At 43.1% G+C, this 24,790-nt stretch overlaps 1 protein-coding gene across 7 annotated transcripts in view; it reads right to left on the bottom strand.

Moving 5' to 3' along the window:
* Nucleotides 1-24,790, bottom strand: part of HDAC4 (histone deacetylase 4) — a 228,843-nt gene that overhangs the window by 123,301 nt on the left and 80,752 nt on the right. For 6 of the 7 annotated variants that reach the window (XM_075934078.2, XM_075934081.2, XM_089779976.1 and 3 more), the window contains one exon: nucleotides 10,485-10,556. The exons of the other annotated variant lie outside the window; for it this stretch is intronic. In XM_075934078.2, the coding sequence (XP_075790193.1) occupies nucleotides 10,485-10,556 (72 nt within the window). The remainder of the gene's footprint in view (nucleotides 1-10,484; nucleotides 10,557-24,790) is intronic. 7 annotated transcript variants of the gene reach the window in all.

Genomic DNA, 24,790 nt, shown 5'->3' with positions numbered 1-24,790 from the left:
GCAGGTTAATGATGATGAACAGGGAATAGATGCCAGTTCACAGTGCTTCAGCAGGGTTGGCCCAGCAGAGGAGCGAAATCCAGAAAATAACCCAAACATCTGTCACTAAATTCAGCTGTCTTGACTGAAGACATGAAAAAAGCCAACCTACAGAGGTCTAATAAGATGATACTGGTGTGCGAAAAGTGAATAAGGAAAAGTCATTTACTTGTTCCCGCAATATAAGAACTAGGGAGGTACCAAATGAAATGAATAGGCAGCAGGTTTATCTTCACTCAATGCACAGTCAACCTGTGGAACTCCTTGCCAGATGATGTGGTGAAGAGGAGGACTTTAACAGATCAAAAAGAGCTAGATAGATTAATGGAGGTTAGGTCCATCAATGGCTATTAGCCAGGATGGGTAGGAATGATGTCCCTAGTCTGTTTGTCTGGAAAGAGGTAACAGGGGAGAAGATCACATGATGATTACCTGTTGTGTTCCCTCCCTCTGGGGCATCTGGTATTGGCCACTACAGATCAAGGCAAAGTTTCTTTAGACAATTTTCAACAAATTGAGTTCCACCTAATTTACCATGTGGCAGGCCCCTCCCTTACCCCCTTTCCCCCCAAGACTATCATCCACGTGTGGCTAATTTTTTTTTAAGCATTTGTGATGCATTAGACCAGTACCTGATGGTTTTCTGAAGTCGGCTGCTGCCTCCAGCCCCCAGATGACAGCACCTTCCAAGACTCAGTGGCTACGTCTAGACTGGCATGATTTTCCACAAATGCTTGTAACGGCGGCTCTGCTGGGGGGGGGTCCAGCGGCTTTGCTGGACCCCCCTCCCCCCCCCCAGAAGACCAGGGAGACAGGAGCAAAGCCACACGGGCGGCGGGGTCCCTCCGCCTGTGCGGCTTTGCTCGGGTCTCCCTGGTCTGCTGGAGGGGGGGGGAGGGAGCGCAGCTAGTGCGCCCCCTCCTCCCCCAGGAGACCAGGCTTTTGTTGCGGGACGCCTCGGGTAGAGCAGCTGGGGTGCTCCCAGGTTGGTCCTGTGGGAACCTACCAGGCAGTGCCCCAGCTGTTCTGTCCCAGGCTCCAGACTCAGCAGCTGTTGAAACTGATCAGGCTGATTCCAGGAAGCTGGGGGCAGAGCAACTCTGCCTCCGGCTTCCTGTAGTCAGCCTCTGGTCAATTTCAGTGGCAGCAGCTGAATCTGGAGCCAGTTCCGACTTACATACAAATTCAACTTAAGAACAAACCTATAGTCCGTATCTTGTACATAACCCGGGGACTGCCTGTATGTGCCATATAACTGAATGATGATTAACCAGTTGTGAATTGAACACACATCTTTTATTAAACAAGTTGCCCAAATAAAGAGTAAAGCCTTCTTCAGGTCTTTGAAGGCCTCAGCCAATGGCAGCCGCACCCTCAATTAAGGCTAGCAGCTACTAGAGTGCAGGCAAATGTTCCGTTTAAAACTAACTGCAATGAAAATGCAAGGTGAGCAATATACAACAGCACAGCTCAGCAGCTCAGGAGACTGACCCTGCTGGTCTAAAGTGCTTTTCTTTTAGCAGCATGCCCCTCTTATTAAAAACCTTAAGTCAGGTATAATGGTGTGACTATTATCAATTGTCTGTCTAGAGCCTTAGAGCCCTCATTACTGTGGGTTCGTTTTGAAAGGTTCCTTGAAAGTTTTATTCTCTCATATTTCCAACATATTGCAAATCTAGAGCGTATCTTGTGGTTTAGATCATTTTTTTAAAAATGAGTAGTCGGATAAGCAATATCTGGTTGCAAATCCAGACACTCCAAAGTTAGGAAACACCAGAATTAGGATCACTGTGCAGCTTCAATTCTGTCCTTTTGGGTGTATGTAGTACACTACCTTTTTTACACGATCATGTACTCTTTTTCAACAAGCCTCCGGCCACAGTGCAGAGGATGGAAGATTCTCAGGAAATGAAGCAGCTGTTCATTCTCTCCCCACCCCACAAGCATCCATGCACAGCCCCTTCATTTCAGGATAGGGCTGGTGTGCTCTAAATAATGTAATATGGTTTCATTACTTTCGTCACCAGCTTCCCTAAGATACTCATCTCACAGTGGTACCGGAGTAGCTCAAACAAGGAATTCATCTTGCCTTCACACAGATAGGGAGATTAATCTAGAATTTGCTAACCTCTCCATTCGTCTTGCATTCCAGATCTCTTTCAGATTGGGCACTCAGGATTTAGGAACATAACTATTAGCCACCTGTGAACATTGCGGTTTAAGTGACATGTCCAGTATCACAGGGAGTCCTTACCACATCAGCATGTAAAACTCAGTCCCCCTCCACAACACCCAGTGATCTTAACCTGCTCTTCCTGCAGGCCCCCTGCCTTGCATGTTCTACACCTTCTGACTTCAGGAGTCCTACAGATAGCAACATAATTCAGCAGACAGCTACAGTTCGTTCCCTGAATTCTGAAAACAGCACCAATACATCTTTTGGACATTCAAACGTTAAACAGAAATACTGAATGTCACATGTTTGTGTGCAGTATCTCTGATAGCCTACAGATTGTATCAACTTTCATTTAGGATCATCTGTGTAAATCACTTTGTGGCTTCATTACCTGCAACAGAACAATTCTAGGGCTTGCCTACAATGGAGCGTGTGGGTGGTAAAACTGGATTCCTTGGGAGGCAGATAAACAGTTCCTTTCCCTGGCAGTCACCCCGTCCAGGGACTACCATAGAGAAATCTCTCGTCCATTCTGAGCCCTGGACCTGGGAAGAGCAGTGACAGCAGAAGAGCTCTTCACGTTACTGCAACAGTTGGAGCACTACATTGAGGAAGATTTTAATTCACCTTCTGCTCAGCCCGAAGAATCTCTGAACACACAGAGGAGAATTCGTGCTGCACTATTTCACTCTATATAGTCCCAGTGTCAGCTGAGACTGGGAATTATCACTGAAGCTCCCAAGTCCCAAAGACATCTGCTGCTCTAGCAGCAAGCGCGTGAGCTGCGTCCTGCTCCCCTCCCATCTATCCTGGACATATGCTGGCAACTCGGGATCTTGGTAAAGGTCCATTAACAGTACCACCCCAAAATGGGTTTTGTTTGAAAGCCAGCACCTCCCAGTTGCCATGAAAACTGCAGCAAGCAGCTGCTACAATTGCTGCAGAACACTCTGGGATTACAGATGAAGTGGAGACTTCTGTGCAAAACTGGCTTATGCCATTTACTGAATCGTCAGAGTCCTCTCTATCAAAGCGTGTCTCAGTTGCAAGCTTATTCCGTGTGACATGACAGCACCAAGTCAAGGAGTCCAGACATGTAAATTAGATCATTAAGAACACCTGGGACCATTCTCTAAGGAAGTGTTTCTAATCAGATGCTCATCTAATAAGAAATAGTTGACAAATGGCAAATAGAGAAACCAGTAACAAAAGAGAAGTTTGGGTCAAAAGGTATCAAGGTTAAGCACAAGGAAAGGGGGTTTGTTTCATGACAGAGTGTTGCAACAGAGGAACCTTTGGTTTAAGGCTGACCCCAAATTACCATGCCTGGGGTCAGCACCAGCCACAAGCTTCTTTCAGAAGTTGGTTGTGGCATGAACCTACTCAAATACAACCTCCTCCTCCCTTTCCCAATAGCACAGAAAACAAGAGGGGAAGACAGAGGCGGGGAACTCAGTTACTCCATGATGAAGAACCAGTAGGTCTGAGACAAGTATTTTAGAGCCCCCATGCAGTCCTACTTCTTGTTTGGCCAATCATTAAGACAAACAAGTTTGTTTACATTTACGGGAGGTAATGCTGCCCACTTCCTACTGGGCATCACCAGAAAACAAGGCATTTACATGCCAGATATGCCAAACATTCAGCTATCCCTTCATGCTTTGCCACCATTACAGAAGACTTGCTTCCACACTGATAAATCTGAGGAGGAGCCATGTTAGCCTGCAACTTCAAAAATGAGTAGTTCTGTAGCACCTTGGAGAATAACAAATTTTTATGAAGAGAGAAAGAAGGAGAAAAAAAATCTAGTAAATATCTTTAAAACATAAGGACCAAAAAGAATCCTGGCAATGGTATTCGTTCTTTAGTAGATGGAAATAGTAGAATTATCAGTATGACGGTAGAAAAGGCAGAAGTGTTCAAGAAATATTTCTGTTCTGGATATGGGGGAAAACATCAAATGCTACAAACTCAGCTGATAACACTCTTTCCATTCCACTAGTATCTCTGGAAGATGTGAAACAGAAGCTAACATTTGACATTTTAAAAATCAGCAGGTCCAGGCAACTTCTGTCCAAGTTTTCAAAGAGCATGTGGACCATTAATTCTGATTTCTAAGTAAGTGTTGGAACACTTCTAGTTTTTCTGGAAGAAGAAAGCTCGTATGCCAATTTTTAAAAAGGGGTAAACAGAATGACCCAGATAATTACAGGCTTCTGAGTCTGATACTGCTCCCACGCAAGATAAGGGAACAGCTGATAAGTGATTTGGCTAATAAGGGAGGATAATACAATTAATTCAAATCAGTATGGGTTTATGGACAATAAAATCTGTCTAACTTGATTTTTTTTCAGATGAGATTACAGGTTTGGTTGATAAAGGTACTAATGTTGATGCAAGAGACCTCTAAGGCATTTGACTGGATCCCCAACAACATTCTGATTAAGAAGTTAGAACAAAATCAAATTAGCATGGCACAGATTAAAAAAATTAAAATCTGGCTGTACAATAGGTCTCAAAATGCAATTATGAGCAGACCGTCATGAAGGAGAGGTTTCTCTGATGAGTCCCACAAGGATCCGTTCTTGGCCTTACACTATTCCCCCCGCCACCATTTTGCGGGAAGGGGAAAAAATTCACCAAAAGTTTGCACGTGACAAATATTAGCTCTCGCCATTTATTCCTATCCTTTGGCTTCCTTTCTTTTAAGTGGAGTCCCTGGCAATGTTTTCAGGATCATCTCATGATCCTACAGTTATTTGAATGACAAGCCTTTTGTTACCTTGATGACCCAAACTCCCTGCTCCATAGACAAAGCTGGGAGCAGCACAAGCTCTGTTGCAGTTCAGTGCTGCCTCTGGGACTAGGGCATGCACTTTAAGCAAACGAAGTCTGAAACTCCGGGGTTCATATTTCACGGGACTATGTTCCCTCCAACTCTCCCCACCCCCATGGCACCCGAGTCCAAACCCTAACACTTTGGGGGAATTACTCTGCATCTTGGCCAGGACAGGTATCGTTTAGCCTATTGAGACAATGCTGAAATCTTACATCCTGGTCTGCTACAGCCATTGCACCCACCAAAATTCTCCATCCCACAATTGAGGAGTGGTGGTGAAGCTTGCTATTGCTGATGAAATCTTGATAGAGTTTTTCCACTGTGACATCTACAGTAGAGTAAATAGCACTTGTGAGCTACTCTTAAACACCGCTCTAAATACTTGCTTTACAACAGCACATCATCTGTCTCATTAACCTTGTCTTTTACAATGGCTGATATGGCACAAAGGAACTGTTTTGATCCTTGAACTCCACCTATCTACAAAAAAACTACAGCCAAAATATTGTGAAGGAATGTATTAATATTTTTTGGAACAACTCCAACTCGGTCAAAATCCTTTCAAGACTATCGGTCTGTTGTGCCTCGCGCAGTATCAGCCATGGGGCACCTATTGCCAATTTACTCCATGTAAAAATTTCTTCCTTTAAAAAGAACATGCTCCCATGCTGCACGCTAGCATTTCCTTGGCAAATTATACCTACCAAGTTGTTTTCACACTTCCAATAGTAGAGAAATTGCTTGAGATTACTTTCAATTGTAGCCAAATGAGCAACAATAAAGTTTACCCTGACAAGAAAACTACTTCACATAAGTGTTCCCAACTTAAGTAGCAAACACTTTTTTTTAAATGAACTCATACTCAACCTAGAGCTAAAATAAAAGTACACTTAATCCAGGTATTATTGTATCCAACATGCAACAAGAGATTTCTACAAAACATTGTAATATTTATTTCTTGAAAAGGTTTAGCTATATATGTCACATAATGCATCCAGTCTGATTAAAATGTTGGAGATTGTGGTTGCACAATGAAAGACCCTAAGCAGCTTTCATTCACGTAGCACAGCCAGACATCACACACACATTATATAATCTAAACTCCTGAGAGCAGAACCTCACTTCCTCACCATTCAGCCACGTTCACTGAATAAGCAGACTGACATCTAGTGAACCCCAATGAGCTAACACACAGACACGTGAAAAGCTATTTTTCCAACTACGTGCACAGGGCATCCCTCTATAAGTCGCCCCAGGATACATCTGTTCCGCACTAAAGTCGTTGATGCTTGGAGGAACTGATGTGTTATACGTCCTCCCATTCCCTGCTCTTTGGAACGTATCTTGGCCTGATAGCGAGGAAGGCCTGTATTAGATTTTTAAGCAGCATGAACCAAATCAGTTTGGTTAAAAACTTACAGCTGCCTATTAACTTTTCTGTATCCAGCAAATAAAAACAAAGGGAAAAGCCCATTACATGAAAAAATTCCCCCATTACAACTACAGTAGCTTTTGCCTCTTCCAAGGTTGTACTGACTTAAGATGCCTTTTAGGTCATCTGAACACTACTGCACCATTAATGAGTTCCATCAGTTTGAAGACAAACAGGAAGTTTCAGCTAAACTTATTTATATATCTTGAGGGGGAAAAAAAAAGTCAGCAACATCAATTACAAATAATGCAATTTCAAAGAGAAAATGCTTCCTTTCTTCATCATTACACATTTAGTCTTCCATTAGCCAGGAAGAAAAAGGTTTAAGAAATAATTACCCACAAATTCGATTTGACCATGTACATACAAAATATTTGCATTTTCCTTTACCAGTAACTGAGCAATATGTTTACTTATTCTGTCTGTAAAAACACAAAGAAAACGTGAGAGATATTTATGTTATATATTTGAAGCAGGATACTTTCATGCATTATTGTTAAAAATAATCTCTTTTCTCCATTATTTATAATGCTCTTCAATACTTGAAAATCATCTGTGCCTGACATTTCAGCCTCTTCCAAAACTTTTTCTTCTCTTCTCCTAATGAAGCAGAAGTCGCCATTGTTTCATTTATCTCTCTTTCTTGTAATGCAACATCAAGTATCGCATCAGAAAGGGTAAAAGCAACTATGGAAATTCTGTTTATTTAATGAACTCCTATTTCACCACTGACACACTGAGTTTACATACGGTGTTATTTTGGCGCTGCAAAATGGTAGCTTTAAACAACCCTATTGTAAAAAGAAAATGTAATTGTCATCACTAGGAATGTTAAAATGCGGTTAATGGATTAGTCAAGTATAATCAATGGAATTTCCATCGACTAGTTGACAGGCACTTGTACATTTCAAAGGAGGAATGCAGAACTTCACATACAGCCTGGGGCCAGTGGGAAATCCCCCTGACTCCAGGCTGCAAGTGGTGCCTGTTTTGAAATGTACAAGAGTTCCTGTGCATTTCAAAACTGTGGAGTCTGGGGTCAGCTGGGGAGTCCCCAACTGACCCCAGTTCTGCACTGGCATTTCCCCAGAACCCGGGGTCAGCTGGAGAGTCCCCAGCTGACCCTGGGCTCAGCATTTTAAAGGGGCAGCACCTCTTAGCTGTGCAGAGCAGCTGGTTTGAAGTACCCTTCCCCTCCTCCCCCCTTTGCAGCCTCTATCTCAGAGGCAGCAAGGGGGGAAGGAGAGGAATGCTTATCCGATAGTGGACTAGTCTTTAACATCCTTAGTCATCAGCTACAACATACATAAGGTAAATGGAATTATATTCCTAAACTGTTCTTCAAAGCCACTAACGGACCAGGATCCAGCTATATTAGAGACTGCAGGCAACAAAAGCTGATAGACACAAATACCACTCTATACAGAAACCTACTGACTGCTATACTTACACACCTCCAGCTGTCACCCAGAACACATCACATAACCCACTGTCCACAGCAAAGCCCTAAGATACAACTGCATTTGCCCCAATCCCTCTAACAGGCACAAACAGCTCCAAGATCACTAGCAAGCACTGTTAAAACTACACTACCCGCCTGGAGAAGTGAGGAGACAGCCAGGCCGATACCCAGAAATCACCTACGACAAGACCGGCACAACAAAAAGCAACAGAAAGCCACCAGCCACTTCCGACAGCCCCCAGCTGGGATGAAGATCCCTCGCTCCCACAGACCTTGGGAAGCAGGCCAGCCCTCGCTTGTAGACAGCCCCCGACCTCAGAAATACTCACCACCAACTTCACCCCCCAAACACACTCTCAACAAGGAAGCAATCCCTGCAACAACCTCAACACATCTACCCTAGTGACACTGTCACAGGACCTAACCAAATCAGCTAGAGCAGGGGTCGGCAACCTTTCTGATGTGGCGTGCCAAGATTTCACCTTCCTGTCCTGGGCCAAGCCGCTCTTTTGGGAGTGGCTCTCTCCACCGCACGCACCGATTGGACTCCTGCCCTGGGCTCCACTCTGGCTCTTCCTGTGGGAGGGGAGGAGCAAGGCACACCCGCTTCCCGGCAAGCCAGATTTGGCGTGGAGCCTTGGGGCTTCCCCCCCACTGCAGGAAGCTGGCGCTGTCTCCAAGCTTGCAGGAAGTGCAATGCTAGATCACCAGCACGGGTTCCCCATTGTTGGGCGGGGGGAGCAAGTTCATTGCACATGCCATGGAAAATCATCTTGAGTGTCACTTTTGGCATGCATGCCGTAGGTTGCCAACCCAAGTAGTAGCATCAAAGACTCATTCACGTGCACATCTACTAATGTCATATGTGCCAGCAACATCTCTCTGCCGGGACATCGGACAAACCGGACTGTCTCTATGCAAAAGAATAAATGGACATGCATCAGACATGGAGAACGGCCACATACTCAAACCAGTGGGGGAGCACTTCAATCTCCCTGGGCACACAGTTTCATGTTGCTATTCTCAGGCAAACACACTTCAAGAACAGACAGCAATGGGAAACTGATGAGCTGGAATTCATATGCAACATTGACAAATAAAACCTCATTTTTACAGGGTCTTTTTATAGGATCTTTCGAAAAAGCTCCCCGTTTTCAAAAGAACCGCATCTAGATCGCGGTTTCAATTTCAAAATAATGCTTTTTTGAAAGAGCGCCATTACGTGATTATGCAAATGAAGCACAGGATATTTAAATCCCAGCTTCATTTACATCCCTCTGACATCTAGACTACATCCCTCTGTCGGGTCTCAACATGGCTACCTCTCTGAAACACTTTCGAAAGTACCTACATCACTTAGGCACCTCAATTCCACTGAAAATCTATAGGAATGAAAGAAGTTCCTAAATCATACTATATAGTCCTAGGCACGTCCAGCCCTGGTTATCAGGGAGACAAGGATAATATTTCATTGGGCCACTTTCTGTTGGTGAATAAGACAAGCTTCCAAGCACACACAGATATAGGAAAGGAGGTACTCCCAGCATCACAGCAAACTGCAGACTGGAACTACTTACTGCAAGTAGGCAGTTAGCGCATATTCTAGGGGACCATTAACCCTTCCTGTATGTGACCACTAGGGGAATCTTTGGACAGCGGCACACGGTGTATGCACACATAAGGATCCACATGAGCACTCACTGAAAGAAGAGCTTTCTATCACCAATGTAACTGGAATGAAAGGCATGCAAGGGTATGGTGATGGTGACCGTACACAAACCTAAAAGTAGATACAGCCAGACAGTATCATTGACACCCAATGACCTCTACATCCTGAACCACGTAATACTTCACTTACAATTGCTTGCCTTAAAAACGCACTAACCCTGATTCTTATGCCCTCCTTGCTGAAACATGTCAGCCTAGCCCTCTGGTCTTTTTGACTCTGGAAAGTACAGAACGGCTCTCCCTTCTCTTTCAGATGGTGCCACATGTTTCACTAGGAAGGGTTCATCTTCCTGCAGAATATTAAGAAACCCAAGAGCATCCTTGGGTGCCAGGCTTTTGGGGGGGGGCGGGGGGGGGGGAATGAACATGTAACCTCAGACAATGATCAGGACCCATGCATCTCAGGTCACTGGGAGTCAGCAGTAGAGCCCTCCAAATCCGCAGGTATTTGCTTTATATCCAGGGACTCTCTTTGCGGATAGCAGCTCAGATGAGGATACAAATTTTGCATGCTGTGGGAATTCTGCACTTTGGAAAGACCAGAACCAAAATCTCACATTAGAAAATCAAGAGCCAAGGTTGAGAATTCTTCCAGGTGGTATCTTTAGAAAGAATTCTGCCACGTCTCAACCAATCATGCCAGTCTGTCTGTCAGTCCTCCTGGCTAAACCCTGGCATAGGACAACACTCGCTTCCTACATTGGTGATCTCCTAACCCTTTTACCACAGAAAATAAGACAGTAGTGTGCATGCTTCCCCCAGCCTCCCCCAGGAATAACATTAGAAAGAAATGTCTTTTTCTTCTTACCAGAACTGGGCATATGGTTCACTCTAGGTGGATTTAGCAGCTCTACTGGCTGATCTCGGCCAGAAAGTCCATCTGGAAAACACAAAAAGGATTTGACATCATCACCTGCTTGTGGACTGTCTGGTAGCTCAATTAACCCAAGTCACTAGCAGAGCCCTTGCTGGGCAGATGCAGACCAAGCAATTGCTTTGGGCCCCAAGCAGCTTAAGGGGGCTCCTGGCTAAGTATTAGTCTGTGTTTGGGAGGGAGAAAATAATATTGCTGCATAGCGCACCCAAGAGGCTAGCACCACCTCTGGTCATAAACTAACCCTCAGTGCAAAGGAAAAAAACCACACCAACATCACAAATCATTTTAAAGAAGGATGCAGTAAGTCAGCATCATCGTCGCTATAGACCAAGCCAGAAAATAAGAACCCTTCTCTAACCTGTTCTGCTCTGGTTTGCATTTAGTGCTTAATGTACCTGTCAGGACTCCGGGAGATCTTATCAAGCTTACTACTAACAAGGTACCTATCACTGAATAACTAAATGGCTATTCCTTTTTCTATTTCGTAAGAGTGCGGTGAAGCTCCTAGCAGAAAGAGAGCCTTCAGATACATTCTATAAGCAGCTGTAATATCTGGAAGAGATGGTAAAGAAAACAGAGTACACTGCAGAAGACTAACACAGATATGAATCCTGTGCCATTTTGCAGTGGGTTGGATTTTATACACAAGTCCAAGCATTGTCAAAACATTTCTCTGTTTTAAAGATCACACCTTGCACACAAAACAAGTTGAGGCAGAAACAGAAGTCGTTACAAGTTACTACTGCACAATGAATGGTGCACCAAACTTCTTGATTTTTTCCCCAAAATGAAGCAATGAAATTATTTATTGACCTTGCAACATGGTTCCACACACCCACTTTCCCACCTTTTTTGTTCATTCTTCTCCAGCATCTTGCTGTCTACCACCTTCTAATATCAATACAGGTGAATCAAGCTATATAACATCAAAGCAGGTACCGGATCGCTCCACAGTCAAATAAAAAAACAGCACTGAGTTTACCATTTACATGTTAATTTTTTCATTACATAAATAACGCTGGCTCATTTTTTCTGCATATTCTCTCTAGTCCAAACAGTTTGAAGAGAAAATGGAATTAAGTGCCCTATTTGTTGTGTGCATCAATTGTCTTTTAGTACCACTCAGTTTGGTAAAACCTCAGGTAAAATATGTGCATGAACTGAGCTGAGCTTTTCTTTTAGCACATTCCAGTTAAGCCATTTGGGCTTGGTTTGTTTGTTTTTTAAAGGAAATATAGCAGCCAGTAAAATGATGGAGGATTCCGCAGCAACAGTGCAATGGATTAGAGATTGGCATTTGGATGAGAACTAATTTCTGCAGAGAGTTAATTTGGACAAGACGCAGCTACTATTAAATTGGAGAAGGGCAATACAGGAACTGTCTAATCATCTACATCAGCAATACTAACGAGTCATGTACAATTGTTTGTTTTTCAGGTTCACAAATTCGTGGCTTTAATAAAACAAAGTTTACCTAATAAAGAGCCCACTGTCCCATCTATTGTTAATAAGGGGAGTGCAACTTTGTTTGGGACGCAGCGCTTGGTACATTTATCTATGCATTTATCAACTTACCATTAGACCGCTGCAATACTATTTAGGGATACACCTCCCGTTATTCAGAAGCAGAAGCTCCTCCAGAATGCAGGAACTCACATATTACGTGGATCTTTGCACTAGAATACACGCATTCTGAAAGCTTTCTGTCGGCCTCCAGGTCAAATTCAGGGAACTGGTCTTAGGAAAAAGAGTCAGGTGTCACCTCCCGAAATAAGTAAATTCTCTTAGAGGGACTTAGGAGTTTCCGAAAAGCATAATAGGAAAAAATATCTAACAAGCAGTACAAAAGCTACTCTGATCAAGTGGTTAGAGTTTCCACAATTTTTGTGGAAAATATTAAAATTCCACCCAATATTATTAAGCATGCATATTCATTGCTATTAAAAATAGAAGGCCATTTTAAAAAACAAAAGTTAACATGTAGGCTTAAAAGAAGAGATTTTTAAAGCATGACAACTGCCAAATTAAGCCAGATTTTCACCAGATAAAAAAACAAAACATCTATCCAGTTTAAGACCTCTTTTCCCAGCAAAATGTCAACATTATTCGGGAGTGTATGGCTATAAACAACAAGATCAGAAAATCTGTGTGGGTTGCCTTTACTCTCAAAAAAGATTTTATCATGTCTAGGCAAACTTTCAACCTTTTTTAAAAAAGGAGGTGGGGAGGGGAAGAGTGTGGAAGAAATCCTCATTCTGTCAACAGCAAATCTAGTGAAAGTTTGAGAAAGCTCTGAGCAACTCAAAACCAGCTGTTGCAAGAGTACTGATCAGGCAGCCTTACACATGTGACTACTCACTCTAGGTATATCAGAGAAAAAACTGTAAAATATTTTAAAAGAAAAAACGTGCAACAACAGCCAATACAACATATGTTGTGCTACCACACTGAAAATGTGCTGGCAGTCTTGAGGAAATTTTCCTTCGGGTCCTGAATAAAAAAAACCAAGCTTTTTCTCTGCTCCTGCAGAGCTATGTTCCCTTCTTACCATGGTTACTCGAGATGTTCAGTTCATAGTTCTCAGAACGTGCAACTGACCTTTCCAAGAGAAATGCTTTTACAGGGGCTTATGCCAACACTCATGAATAAGCAAAGAGATGGGAGACATTCTGGATTGACAAATGACAAAGTGAATAAAATTAGTTTCCTTTACTAAAATTCCATAGGACTTTTAACCCTTTCTTCCTAGCCACCGAACACACACAGTCCAATTAATCAAGGCAAATGTAATTGAAGGGAAAAAATATTTCTCCTATCTGTTTTACCAAGTCACCTATACTACCTCCCCGTTTCTCTGTCCCCGCTTCCTCTTTGTGCTCTCTGGGATGGGGAGTGATAGCTCATGGCAAAGTTACATATCCTAGAAAAATGTGGAGAAGGGATACAAGAAGGGATACGTGATGCCATGTACTCAACCCACTGTGGTTAAGATAGTTAACACCTGTCTATAGGAGGGCCTAGTATCAATAGCCTTCAGCTAATAAGTCATGAGCTCAATGAGGCTATTGATCATGCCAATTACTGCCTTTATTTCATAAGAACGTAAGAACAGCCGTACTGGGTCAGACCAAAGGTCCTTCTAGCCCAGTATCCTGTCTGCCAACAGGGGCCAGCACCAGATGCCCCTGAGAGGGTGGACCGAAGACAATGATCAAGCGATTTGTCTCCTGCCATCTCTCTCCAGCCTGACAAACAGAGGTCAAGGACACCATTTTATCCCCTAGCTAATAGCCTTTTATGGACCTAACCTCCATGAAATTATCTAGCTTCTCTTTAAACTCTATTATAGTCCTAGCCTTCACAGCCTCCTCTGGCAAGGAGTTCCACAGGTTGACTACACACTGTGTAAAGAACTTTCTTTTATTAGTTTTAAACCTGCTACCCCTGTATACAGATTCTCTGTATCTTTTTTTATTCAAGTTATTCAGTAAGGATCAGTGAGTCAGCGGGGGTCATCTCAATTCCACATAATGTGATCCTTTTCATTCTAGCTTTAGGACAGGGCATCACTCAAAGAGAACACTGCTCTTGATAATCCGCCTGCAGCCTTCCATACAACGGCATCAGCTCAGAACGGTTTACTTGTCTAAACTGGATGACTCTTCAACACCTCTGTTGTCAAGGGGCTCCTAGCAACTACTCTCAGTAGCTCAACAGATACTCACATGGAGTTCTATGCTGATCTATTCCATCACCCAGGCACTGGGGCAATTTGGGTGGACAGGTGTTTGGGGCCTTTTGCCAAGAGGCATGCAGATCATACAAAAATTATCACCTTCCGCAAGCCCAAATGGGGAAGAAGTTCTGCTCTCTCAGTATCCAACCAAGAAAAGCACTAGCTGACAAGTAAGCTAAAGCTCAGCCCAGGCAAAACAGACACTGTTCAGTGCTGGAGGGTAGCAGACCAGGCTAACTAAACTTTTAAAAGTTTGCAGGGTAGAAATACTTCCAGGCCTGATAACTCCCAAACCCTCACTTGGCACTAGTGACCAGAAATATCTTCCCCTCTCCCAGTTATTCCTGGCTTTCTGATCCTAGGATTGGGTACAACGGTGCTGGTCTCTGCACGGGCCCAATTTAAAAGGCTGCACAGAGCATACTGTTAATGGTAAATGCCGGTGCTCACCAGGGACCAGGAGCAAGGCTACATCTAAGCACATCATACTCATTTAATAAAAGCAGCTGCATTCCACTAGCTCTGTGGTATGGGTCAGAGCATACATTTAGGCTCAGTCTAGATTGCATCCCTTTTTCGGAAAAGGGATGCAAATTAGACGTATCGCAATCGCTAATGAAGCGGGGATTTAAATCTCCCCCACTTCATTAGCATAAAAATGGCTGCCGCTTTTTTCAGCACGGAGCTTTGCCGGAAAAAAGCGCCAGTCTAGACTCGGATCTTTCGGAAAATAAAACCTTTTCCGAAAGATCCCTTATCCCAGTGGTCCCCAACCTTTTCAGGTTGGCGGGCGCCAGGGGGTGTGGCCTTCCCCCATAGCCACGCGCCCGGTGGCCCCCGGCAAGCGCCGCGCGCCCGGGACCGGCACTCCCTCCCCCCCCCATAAGCGCCATGGGGCCAAGGCCGGGGCCAGGGCACACGCGGTGCCCCCGGGGGCGGGGCCAAGGCTGGAGCCGGCAAGGGCACACGCGGCGCCACCGGGGCCGGGACCGGCCATGCGCCCGGGGCTGGCACCTGCCAGCCCAGATTGCTCCGCGGGCGCATGTAAAGAGCCCGGCGGGCGCCATGGCGCCCGCGGGCACCGGGTTGGGGACCACGGCCTTATCCCTTATTTTAAGAGGGATAAGGGATCTTTTGGAAAAGGCTTTATTTTCCAAAAGATCCGCGTCTAGACTGGCACTTTTTTCCGGCAAAGCTCCGTGCCGAAAAAAAGCGGCAGCCATTTTTATGCTAATGAAGCCGGGGAGATTTAAATCCCCGCTTCATTAGCGATTGCGATAAGTCTAATTTGCATCCCTTTTTCGAAAAAGGGATGCAATCTAGACATAGCCTTAGTGCTCCACACCCCCACTCCCTATGCTCAACAAGACATCCACTCATGTCAATGAGGAGTTCGCACAAAAGCCACAAAACAAAATCTAGCCTTTGTAGAATGACTGTACTTTCCGTTGCTGCTCCTTAATAAGCACTCGGAGGGAACATGTCCCCCCCTCCACCTTAGGACATCGCTATATTTCTGTCCTCTCTTGCTTCTGAACCCTACTTTGTTTCTCATCCCCATGTTTTTATATCTTCCCTTCTGCCCTCTGCATGTCATTGCCTACAGCAATTTCCACTGCCAGGCCTTCTTTCCCACCTCCATCCTCATTCCAGCTGCTAAAACGATCAATAATGCAATTGTTAATGTGACATTCAAGTGTCATTCCAGGAATTCGTGCCTCTCCATTTTACTATTTCAGACTCTCTCCAGGAACAGGAAGGCGAGGCTATCCATTTACCTTGCGTTTAACATTTGGAAGATTTTCTTCCCAGCCACCTGGCCTAGAAGTTTCAGCTTTCTTAACCAAAGCGATTGTGGGAAAACCAGATGCACTGTGAGGGCCACAGAAGTAAGTCAGATAAAATTTGGAGTCTTCCAAGCTGCTTCAAAGTGTCATTAAAAGGTGTTTACATCCAGCTCTAGCTATAAAATATGTAACTGGAAAAGTAACGTAGCTTTTTCTATCTTGGCGTAAGCCATCACAGTAAATGATATCGTATGGCATGGTCTTGATCGGTTCTTAGATTTGAAAGCTTGGGGACCGAAAGCAGGGTATGCTCCAAGGGGTTCTCTAATGTTGGAATTGTTTCTACCATCTGTCCAAAGTGGCCTGAAACCTGTCAGCTTACCAGACATGGCAAAGTTCACCCATTTTATCAGGATGTTTACAGTGTGTTCTGCATAAGACTGGTGTGCCTGGATTACCTAGGGGTTGTGATGGACATATTCCAAATCTAAACCAGCACCTAGACATTTGTTTCTGTTATAGGTATATAGGAACTGAGATACTTGCAACATGCAACTTCTCTAAGAATATATAAAAGGAGCATAAAGGGGAGGGGGTGTTCTTGAATAAACATACCCCTGATATTATTCCATATCTTTTATTGGAGGAAACCAGTTCAGGTACTGGACGATTTGAGTTTTTTTGTCTTTCTAAAACGTTGTGAGAAACAGTGCCCTGCAGTGGTACAACTGGAATGAAAACCTGCAGGACTGGGACATGTGGGAGGAACAAAGAGCAGCAGGTACCTGAAGTTTGTGCCTGCCAAGTAAACACGGTCCACTGCTATTTCCAGAATTAAAAACGATGCCAAAAGGTAACTGAGAAACATACTTCTAAGGTAGACTATTAGGAATGAGAAGAGAAGCTTTTGTGAATGTATTTATCTGCCTATTCACTTGACGTTTACGATATGGAAAAACACTGTACATTTACAAGTGAGAAAGCAATTAAAGGCAGCAAATGCATTATGTTTCCTTAACCCCATGAAAAATGCTCTTTGCATGTTTCGTTCTAATCTGTCTGCACTCAAGAATCTATTTTTGGAACTCTCCCTGGACTGGACTGTAGTATATGTACTGTAATGGCATTTTAATTAGCCCAGAGATCTGGAAGATGCACTGTGCATCCAAAAGGGAAGAAGTCGAACTGAATGAACGCATTCTTTACTTCCTTCTCACAATGTGATTTATAGCAGTTATCAAGAAGAAACACCAATACCACATTCAATTGAGTTGACTGCTTAGTTTATTAAGATCCAGCGCATCCCAAAGCATGCAGAACTCAGCAGAAACCATCTTAAATATTTGCCGTAAGCAACTATTGCTAGACAAGCTCTATTTACTATAGGTTAAAACCTCTCTAGTCTGGCACCCTCGGGACCAGACCAGTGCCGAGCCAGAGATTTTACCTAACCACAGGAAGTCAGTATTGTCTAGCAGCAAACACTGCCACTGCTTATGGAGCTCTATGACGACATTTTAGGGGTTAATTAGAGCTAAATCACAGCACAGAACACTGAGGTCCAGCACCGGTGGCTGCAAACAAACTACAGGATTGATTGCAGGAAACAGCCACAACCATGGTAAGTGGACATCAAATAAAATCATGCTGCACCATGGACGTTGCTGGACAAGCGAGTGCTGGACTAGAGAGGTTCAACCTGTATTACTACAGTAATTGTAGGGTAAGATAACTGGCAGCTTCAGGGGATAGCCAAATTAGTCTGTACAGGTAAACTGAAAAACCAACAAATAGTCTCATAGCACTTTATAGGCTAACAAAACATGGAGATGGTTTGGCAATATTTCATAATAAGAACCGGGGATGGAAATAAGGGAAGGGTAAAAAGAGGAAGAGGAAAACAGTTAATTTAGTATTGCTCTCAATTTTAAATATAACATCTAGCCTTAGAGACTTTCCACTGCCAATGACAGACATGGTGCTTCAATTATCAGTACTATTTCTTAGCAAAGCCCCAAGCATTTTCACAAATATCCGGTGTTCCCTGTAACCTGTGTGCTTGTGCGGCCATTGAGAAGATTCTAATGCCACCCAGCTGATTAGTAGACTATCCATAGCTAATTTGTTTCTACTGGTGGTGTACAGTCACACATGTCTCTGCATATAAAAAATTATTCTGCACATGAATGGAACATTGACAAATACTCATGTTTTCTTCCAAATAACTTTTATGATACAACAGCAACTGAGTAACAATGCTGTCTTCTACCTCTACTATAGAACAGGTTTACAAAGATTTCTGTTTTGAATCTTCCTGATTACAGAAGAGTAACTAATGTCTAAACGTCACATGGAAGATAACATGTATCCCACTGAGGTTAGTGACAGCCCAGCAGCGCCTTACATGATTTTCTGTAGCTCTATTATGCCACACAAACCATGAACGCTCGGCAAACCGGCTCTGATGATGCTTGGGCAAAATACCTGCAATGGCTACAAAATTTGCATTTCTGCATGAAATAAGTGGCATGAAATCTGATCTCATTTCAGCTAAAATTGAGACACTGAAGTGCAGAGTCCCACAAATAAAGTCATCTTCACTATATTACTAGGCAATTTTTGATTGTCTCCTTCCTTAAATTATAGTCTATTTGTCAACCAGTCACGAAAGGAGGAAGAGCTCAAGTTGCTGAGAGACCACAAGACATGCAAAAATTAATAGCCAAATGACAGTAATTTTAAAATGCCAGATGTAAGTGTTGTCTTCAGCAGCCTATGCAGTGACTTGTGTTGGAAGAATAAAGCCTCATCTTGAGCAGGACAAGAAGTCAATTCAACAGATTCCACACACAACTAAACAAATACAAATTTCAAAACTCTGCAAAGAATGAGGGGAAATGTACTTTTAAAAGTATTTGCTTTGTAAAAGCTTTGACATTCCATTTAAAAACAGTCCAGGATAAGTGTGATAAAAGGAAATGTAGCAATTGTAATGCGTGGGTGACTTAGGGGAACAAGAGCCATTAGGACTGTTTCACACAGATCAGCTGGTTTTCAAAAAGGTGATTTAAGTAACTCAAGGCAAGTGAAAAGAGGGAGAAATGGAAAAGGAAATACAAATAAACACAAAGATATCAATGCTCTTCATGATACTGTTGTAAAATACCATTCTGGGTTTATTCTGCCACATATTTGTTTTCTTTTAACACAGTATTTCCACAACTATTTTCTCATTTCTTTTTGTTATCCTCTAGATCAGTAACAAACTGCAAACCTGGTTTATTTGATTTGCAGTGATGGAGATGCTTGAAAATCAGATAAAGTTAAAATCTTCACGCAACTTAAGTTCATTCAGATATGGAATCAACACAAATGCACACAAACAGGACTGTTCTACGGTTTGGAGATTTGTCACACATTTCAATGGACTGTCAAAATATGTGCTTGCAGATATGGAGTTTGAGATGCATGACAAAGGACCAATATCACTGCCAGAAATATTACTATTCTGCCTACATCTAAAAATCTATCTAATGAATATGTGATGGGATATTCTCATGCTTACCCTTCCTATAACTGATCCAGAGATAGAGGGTTTTTTAAAGTCTACAAGGAGCAAAGGAGAGCCCTCTTAGCATCCACTCAATAGCTTTGATGTCTTAGATTAGATCCAGGGGCATATTCACAGACATCCAGCTGCTCCCAGGGAACAATGTGAATACAGGTTCTGCTTTTAATTCTTCAGTTGTCCATTGAGATGATCACCAGTAAGCAATGATCTTGAAGTTTCTCACATGATTCTGCCGTTCTATTGCTAGCCATAGCATTTGGCCAGCAGGGACAGTAACCAGGGGGAGGGAGGAAGTTGCATTAATCTTATATAGTAACATGGAGGCAGTGAAGCTCTTGGTTGAACCCGAATAGCAACCTGCATGCCCATTGTAATGTGGAGTCAAGCAAAGGACTGAGGTGCTGCCAGTAAATCCTAAGGCCTTTGTATCTGGTGAAGTGTAGTGAAGTGTTTTCTCTTTCCTTCCTAACATTTCTTTCTGGGGTGTTTTTAATCAGCTGCCCTGGTGTTAAAGCATCTTCATGATGCAGTTTTATTTCATCTGCATATTCCTAGATTGAGTGCCTGGAGCCAAGCCTCGGGACCATCCCATGCAGTCTCTTGTAGAAGTCAAAGAGAAGAGGAGAGAAAAACTGAGCCTTGAGGAACTTCACAAAACCGGGGCTGGCATTGAAAAGCATGTGGTCATCCCTACCTGGAGCATCTCATCTGAATCAACAGCTCCAGTGCCTCCACTTACTCAAGTAGAATTCTACCACCACCACAGGAGAAGCTTTGTTCAAGGCTGTGGAGCGATCTAGCAGCAAGAGCTTGATTTCTGTCCTGAGGACCAGCAGGGGTTTTTCAGTACCATGGCCTGACCTGAAGCCCAATTCTGTGGGATGAAGAAGGGCTGCAATTCTGAAGCTTAAATGTCACTGCCTTCTCCATAACCTTGCCAATAACTCACCTATACAACCATTAGACATTCATAACTATCATTAGTAAACTGTAATTTCAAAACATGTTTTTGTTTAATGTTAAAAATTGCTATGTCTGCAATCCATAGCATGTCCAGTGTGTCTTAAAACTCACCTGGGAGCTCCCCGACATGCTTCTTTTAAACAGAAGTTTATTTACAAACAGGAGTGTTAAGCGGTGGCTTAAGGTGACTACTTTTAAAGGCTGTGTTTTGTAAGGACAACTTGTATCTGAAGTGTTGCTAAATTGAGCAAGCTTTTCTCCAGTAGATGTCGCTCTTTCCAATAGATCCTGAGGCACTGCAAATTCTCTCTCATTTAACCACACACGGACCAGGGTGTAGTTAGTCCACAGAAGAGCCTGCCTCCTAGACATCCTGATTTGAGGTCAAAGACTGCTCAGTTCTCCCACATCTTTTCCCCCAAACCCGTACACAAATTGGTTTTCTGTACTGACAGAAAACATGATTCTTGTGTTGTGCTTCTGTAAATAAGTCTAGATGAAACACCACAAGAAATCAATGCAAAGCAGATGGACTGATGCTTTAACACATTACTGAGCTCAGCTCCAAAAACCTTTGGGGCAGAAAATGTGTGTTTTTGTAGAGCCCTGTATAAATGTACGAACATGAATCCATAAACAACCTAGAGATTGTTGTGGTGTTTTGTTTGTTTGGGTGCAGATAAAAGACCTCCACGAACATATAAACAAGACGTGCAGTTTGCTATTCCAAACACGTTGGCGGAGGAAATAATCTACATTAGGCTGCAGAGCATTTCGGCAGAAGGGTCTAAAATTTGCATCAACAATAATTTTGGACCAATCAAACTATAAAGGAATTTAGCAAGTTATTGCTCTGTCCAGAAATCTTTCGAATACAGATAACCAGGGCTCGACAAATCTGCTTATCTACTCGCCTGTGGTGAGTAGATTTCATCCGGTTGCCCCGTTCACCAGCAGTTCGCGCATGCGCAGTGTGGGGCTGGCAAGTGGTTTCTGCCATGATTGTCGAGCCCTGCTGATAACAGTTGTGTTGTCTGATCACTTTGTTTAGCTGCCCATTACTTTCAAGACAGAAAATTAGCATTTTACATTTAGTGTGAAGCTCTGGCCTAATCAGGCCTAAAGCAGTCAGTGGGGAAGGAGGGATGAGAAATGCCAACCACTCCACCAGCTCTGTTTACAGGAACTCTTTAGCCACCTGGATATACCCACTGCAGGATACCTATCCAGAGACCCAACTTAGTCATCCTGGCGGCAATAGTAAGTCTCAGTAGGTTTTTACAATCTAGGTGAGGTCTGAAGTCCTTAAGGATTTCTGTTTGTGTCTGACTTTTAAACTAGCATCAGATGACTGCATGATGAAATATTTTTCACGAGTTACAAAAAAGAAAACCGTTTACAAGATTTAATGCTCATCACCAAGTCTGACAGCAAGAAATTAAGGAAATAGCTTGTGTTTTGAACTATCCACTCTTTCTTTTCTCTGCAGACAGTCCGTTAACTTTATGAATCTGCTCAGTTTCTTTTCAAAACCATGGTTGCCAGGTATCTGATTATGATAATGATTCGGGTGCAGAAGTGAGTTCGGGGCAGGAGACTGGGATCAGAGTGAAGGAGGAGGTTGTGTCGTGGGGCAGAAGATTGGGGGGGCACGGCCCAGGACGGAGTACAGGTGCAGGAGAGGAGAAGGTGCTCTGTCCCCTGCAGCTTTCTGTGGTGCAGGGGGAGCCCCCACTTCCCAGCAAAATCTCTCCACTCCTACTGGCCAGAAACCATCTAATGGGAGTTGAAAAATTGTCCTGCATTGCTCCCCCACCAAAATTTCAGCCCATGGGAGCTGAAAGATTTTGCTTGGTGCAGGGGCAGCCTGCAAAACCTCTCTCCTCTCCCCACGGCACAGAGAGCCACAAAGAGCAGCCAGCCACCTTGAGCCCTGCTGCTCCCTACCACAGGACAGATTAAAAGGCGTGGCACAACGGATCCAACCCATGGGCCATCAATATAAAGGGAACATGAAGACATTACCAAGTTTACTTTCTCCTGACCCCATTACCAAAAGTAACAGACCCGTATGCCAAAAAACAGTTTGAAAAATTAAATGAACCAAAAATTCAACACGTTAAAAGAGGGAATTATCAATGATGTTACTTTTCTCATTTTAAGGCTTTGGCAAACATGACACTGATTTATGGCCACTGAAAACATAACTTTTAAAATCAACAAGTCCGCACACAAAAGCCGCTGCAGGCTATATTTATGACAATAACCACATACTTTACATTTGTGTAGTGAAGTGTTTGGTAAGTCAAATGGTAGTAACCTGATAACTGCTACCGGAAAGGCAATCCACAGGACTATAGCTATAGTGTTTTAAAGAACAAGTAACCCACCACAAGCAGGAAATTAAAAGCCACAGCTTCAAAAAAGCCCACAAAGAATGAGAGAGTCATAACTAGTGCAATAAACCAACTTTAAAACGCTAAGAAAGGCACTGCCATCATTCTTAGCTATCAAAGATTATGCAAAAAAACGAACAGTACTTTTTCCAAGTATTTATTTTTAATCAATGAAAATAGCTGAAAATTGTGGATTAAGATGTTGCCTTAGTTTCTAAGCCACATTCCTATATTTTCCAAAGAAAGGCACTTGTAGCTTTTTTAATGTATTTAACTTTCCTTGTAGTTTTAGGTGGTCTATTTAATTTTTGAATATTATAATGAGACTTTGCAGCATTTTCCTCTCTCAAGCTAATCTCAAGTGGCAGTGGAAAACAGATAAACCAGCCACAGTTCACTCTAGGGCAGGGCTACTCGACACATGGCCCTTGGGCCACTTGTTTATGGCCCATGGCCCATTTGTTTGCAGCCCGTGGTGCAATTTGGGTTTACGCGGGGTTCAACAAGTGGCCTGTGGGTGGGATCCTTTGAACATGGTCCCCACTGAAAACACACTCCACAATGGCGAGGCATCTCCCAGGTGGGGTGAGCACTGAAAGACAGGCTGGCTGGAAGTGACAGGTACAGGGTGTCAGTGTTTCTAGCCCCACGGGAGGAGGTGCCGGGAGTGCCAAGGGCATTGTGTGAAAGAAGCCATCTGCATATATATTTGCATGTATATGCAACCACACTGAAGTTGCAGCTCTTATATCACTGTGGCCCCCAGGGCTTCCAAAGTTGTGCTCTAGGGCTTAAAAAAATATATTAAAAACATTCATTCAAGAGAAAAAAAAAGAATGAGAGAAGTTATCCATGTCAAGCAATGGGATCTAAGCTACCAATTTCTTGAGAATCCCAAACTGATTCATGTTTCTAGCCTGTCATTGAAAAGCTATACATTACACAGGTACAAATTAAATGAAGACACTAAACTTCTTGAGTCTGCAGACAGATTGAGTCAATGCCCCTGCTGCTGAATAAACTGTAAACTCTGCTAAGACACAACAAAGTCAATTTCATATTAAACCCTGTAGGCAGCAGTGAGAGTACCAAGAATCACATCAATTGCACACCCAGACTCGAATGCTATAAGAAGAAAGGCAGCCACTGGAGATACTGATGGGGAGAAGTAGGACACCAGTAACATACTAGTTAGAAACAATGTCCAGAAACAGCATCCTGGTAGGAATCCCAGCACCAGAGAACAGAAGTGGAAGTTGGCTTAAGTTGTTCCTGTGTTGTGCTGATGGAACCCCACCTCTCATGAAATCTTCCTCATTACAGAATTCTTCTGCAACTGTAGGTAATCTCTGGATGACTCACCCTGTGGTCTTTGCTAACTAGCCACTCAGACGAAAGGGCTCATTGAACTTTTAAATCTGCTTACAAAGAAAGCTTTTTGATAAAAAATTATACTTTTCTACGTTAAAGCGAAATGACCTTTAAGTGAAATTCTTTATTAAGAATAAACTTTGGCTGAAGATTGTTCAGGATTTTTCAGGAGTGCTTCAGTGTTTTGTAAAGTCCGCCTCCATGGGAAATCATCTCTTTTCCAAAGAAAGTGCCAATAAATCCAAGAAAAATGTAGGAGTATTTGTCTAACTTCAGTTTTCATTTTGGACTATAGAAACTAACCTATAGGATACATCTTCAATATTCAAATGGTGTGTTTCTTTGGTATTAAAATGAGCCAGCCAAAACCTAAAATTAATAAGCTGCTATTGTCCATTAATTAACATTTATTT

Source organism: Pelodiscus sinensis, chromosome 7 (assembly GCF_052426305.1).
Source record: "Pelodiscus sinensis isolate ZL-2025 chromosome 7, ASM5242630v1, whole genome shotgun sequence".
Taxonomy (NCBI): domain Eukaryota; kingdom Metazoa; phylum Chordata; order Testudines; family Trionychidae; genus Pelodiscus; species Pelodiscus sinensis.
This window is presented reverse-complemented; position numbering and strand designations above follow the sequence as displayed.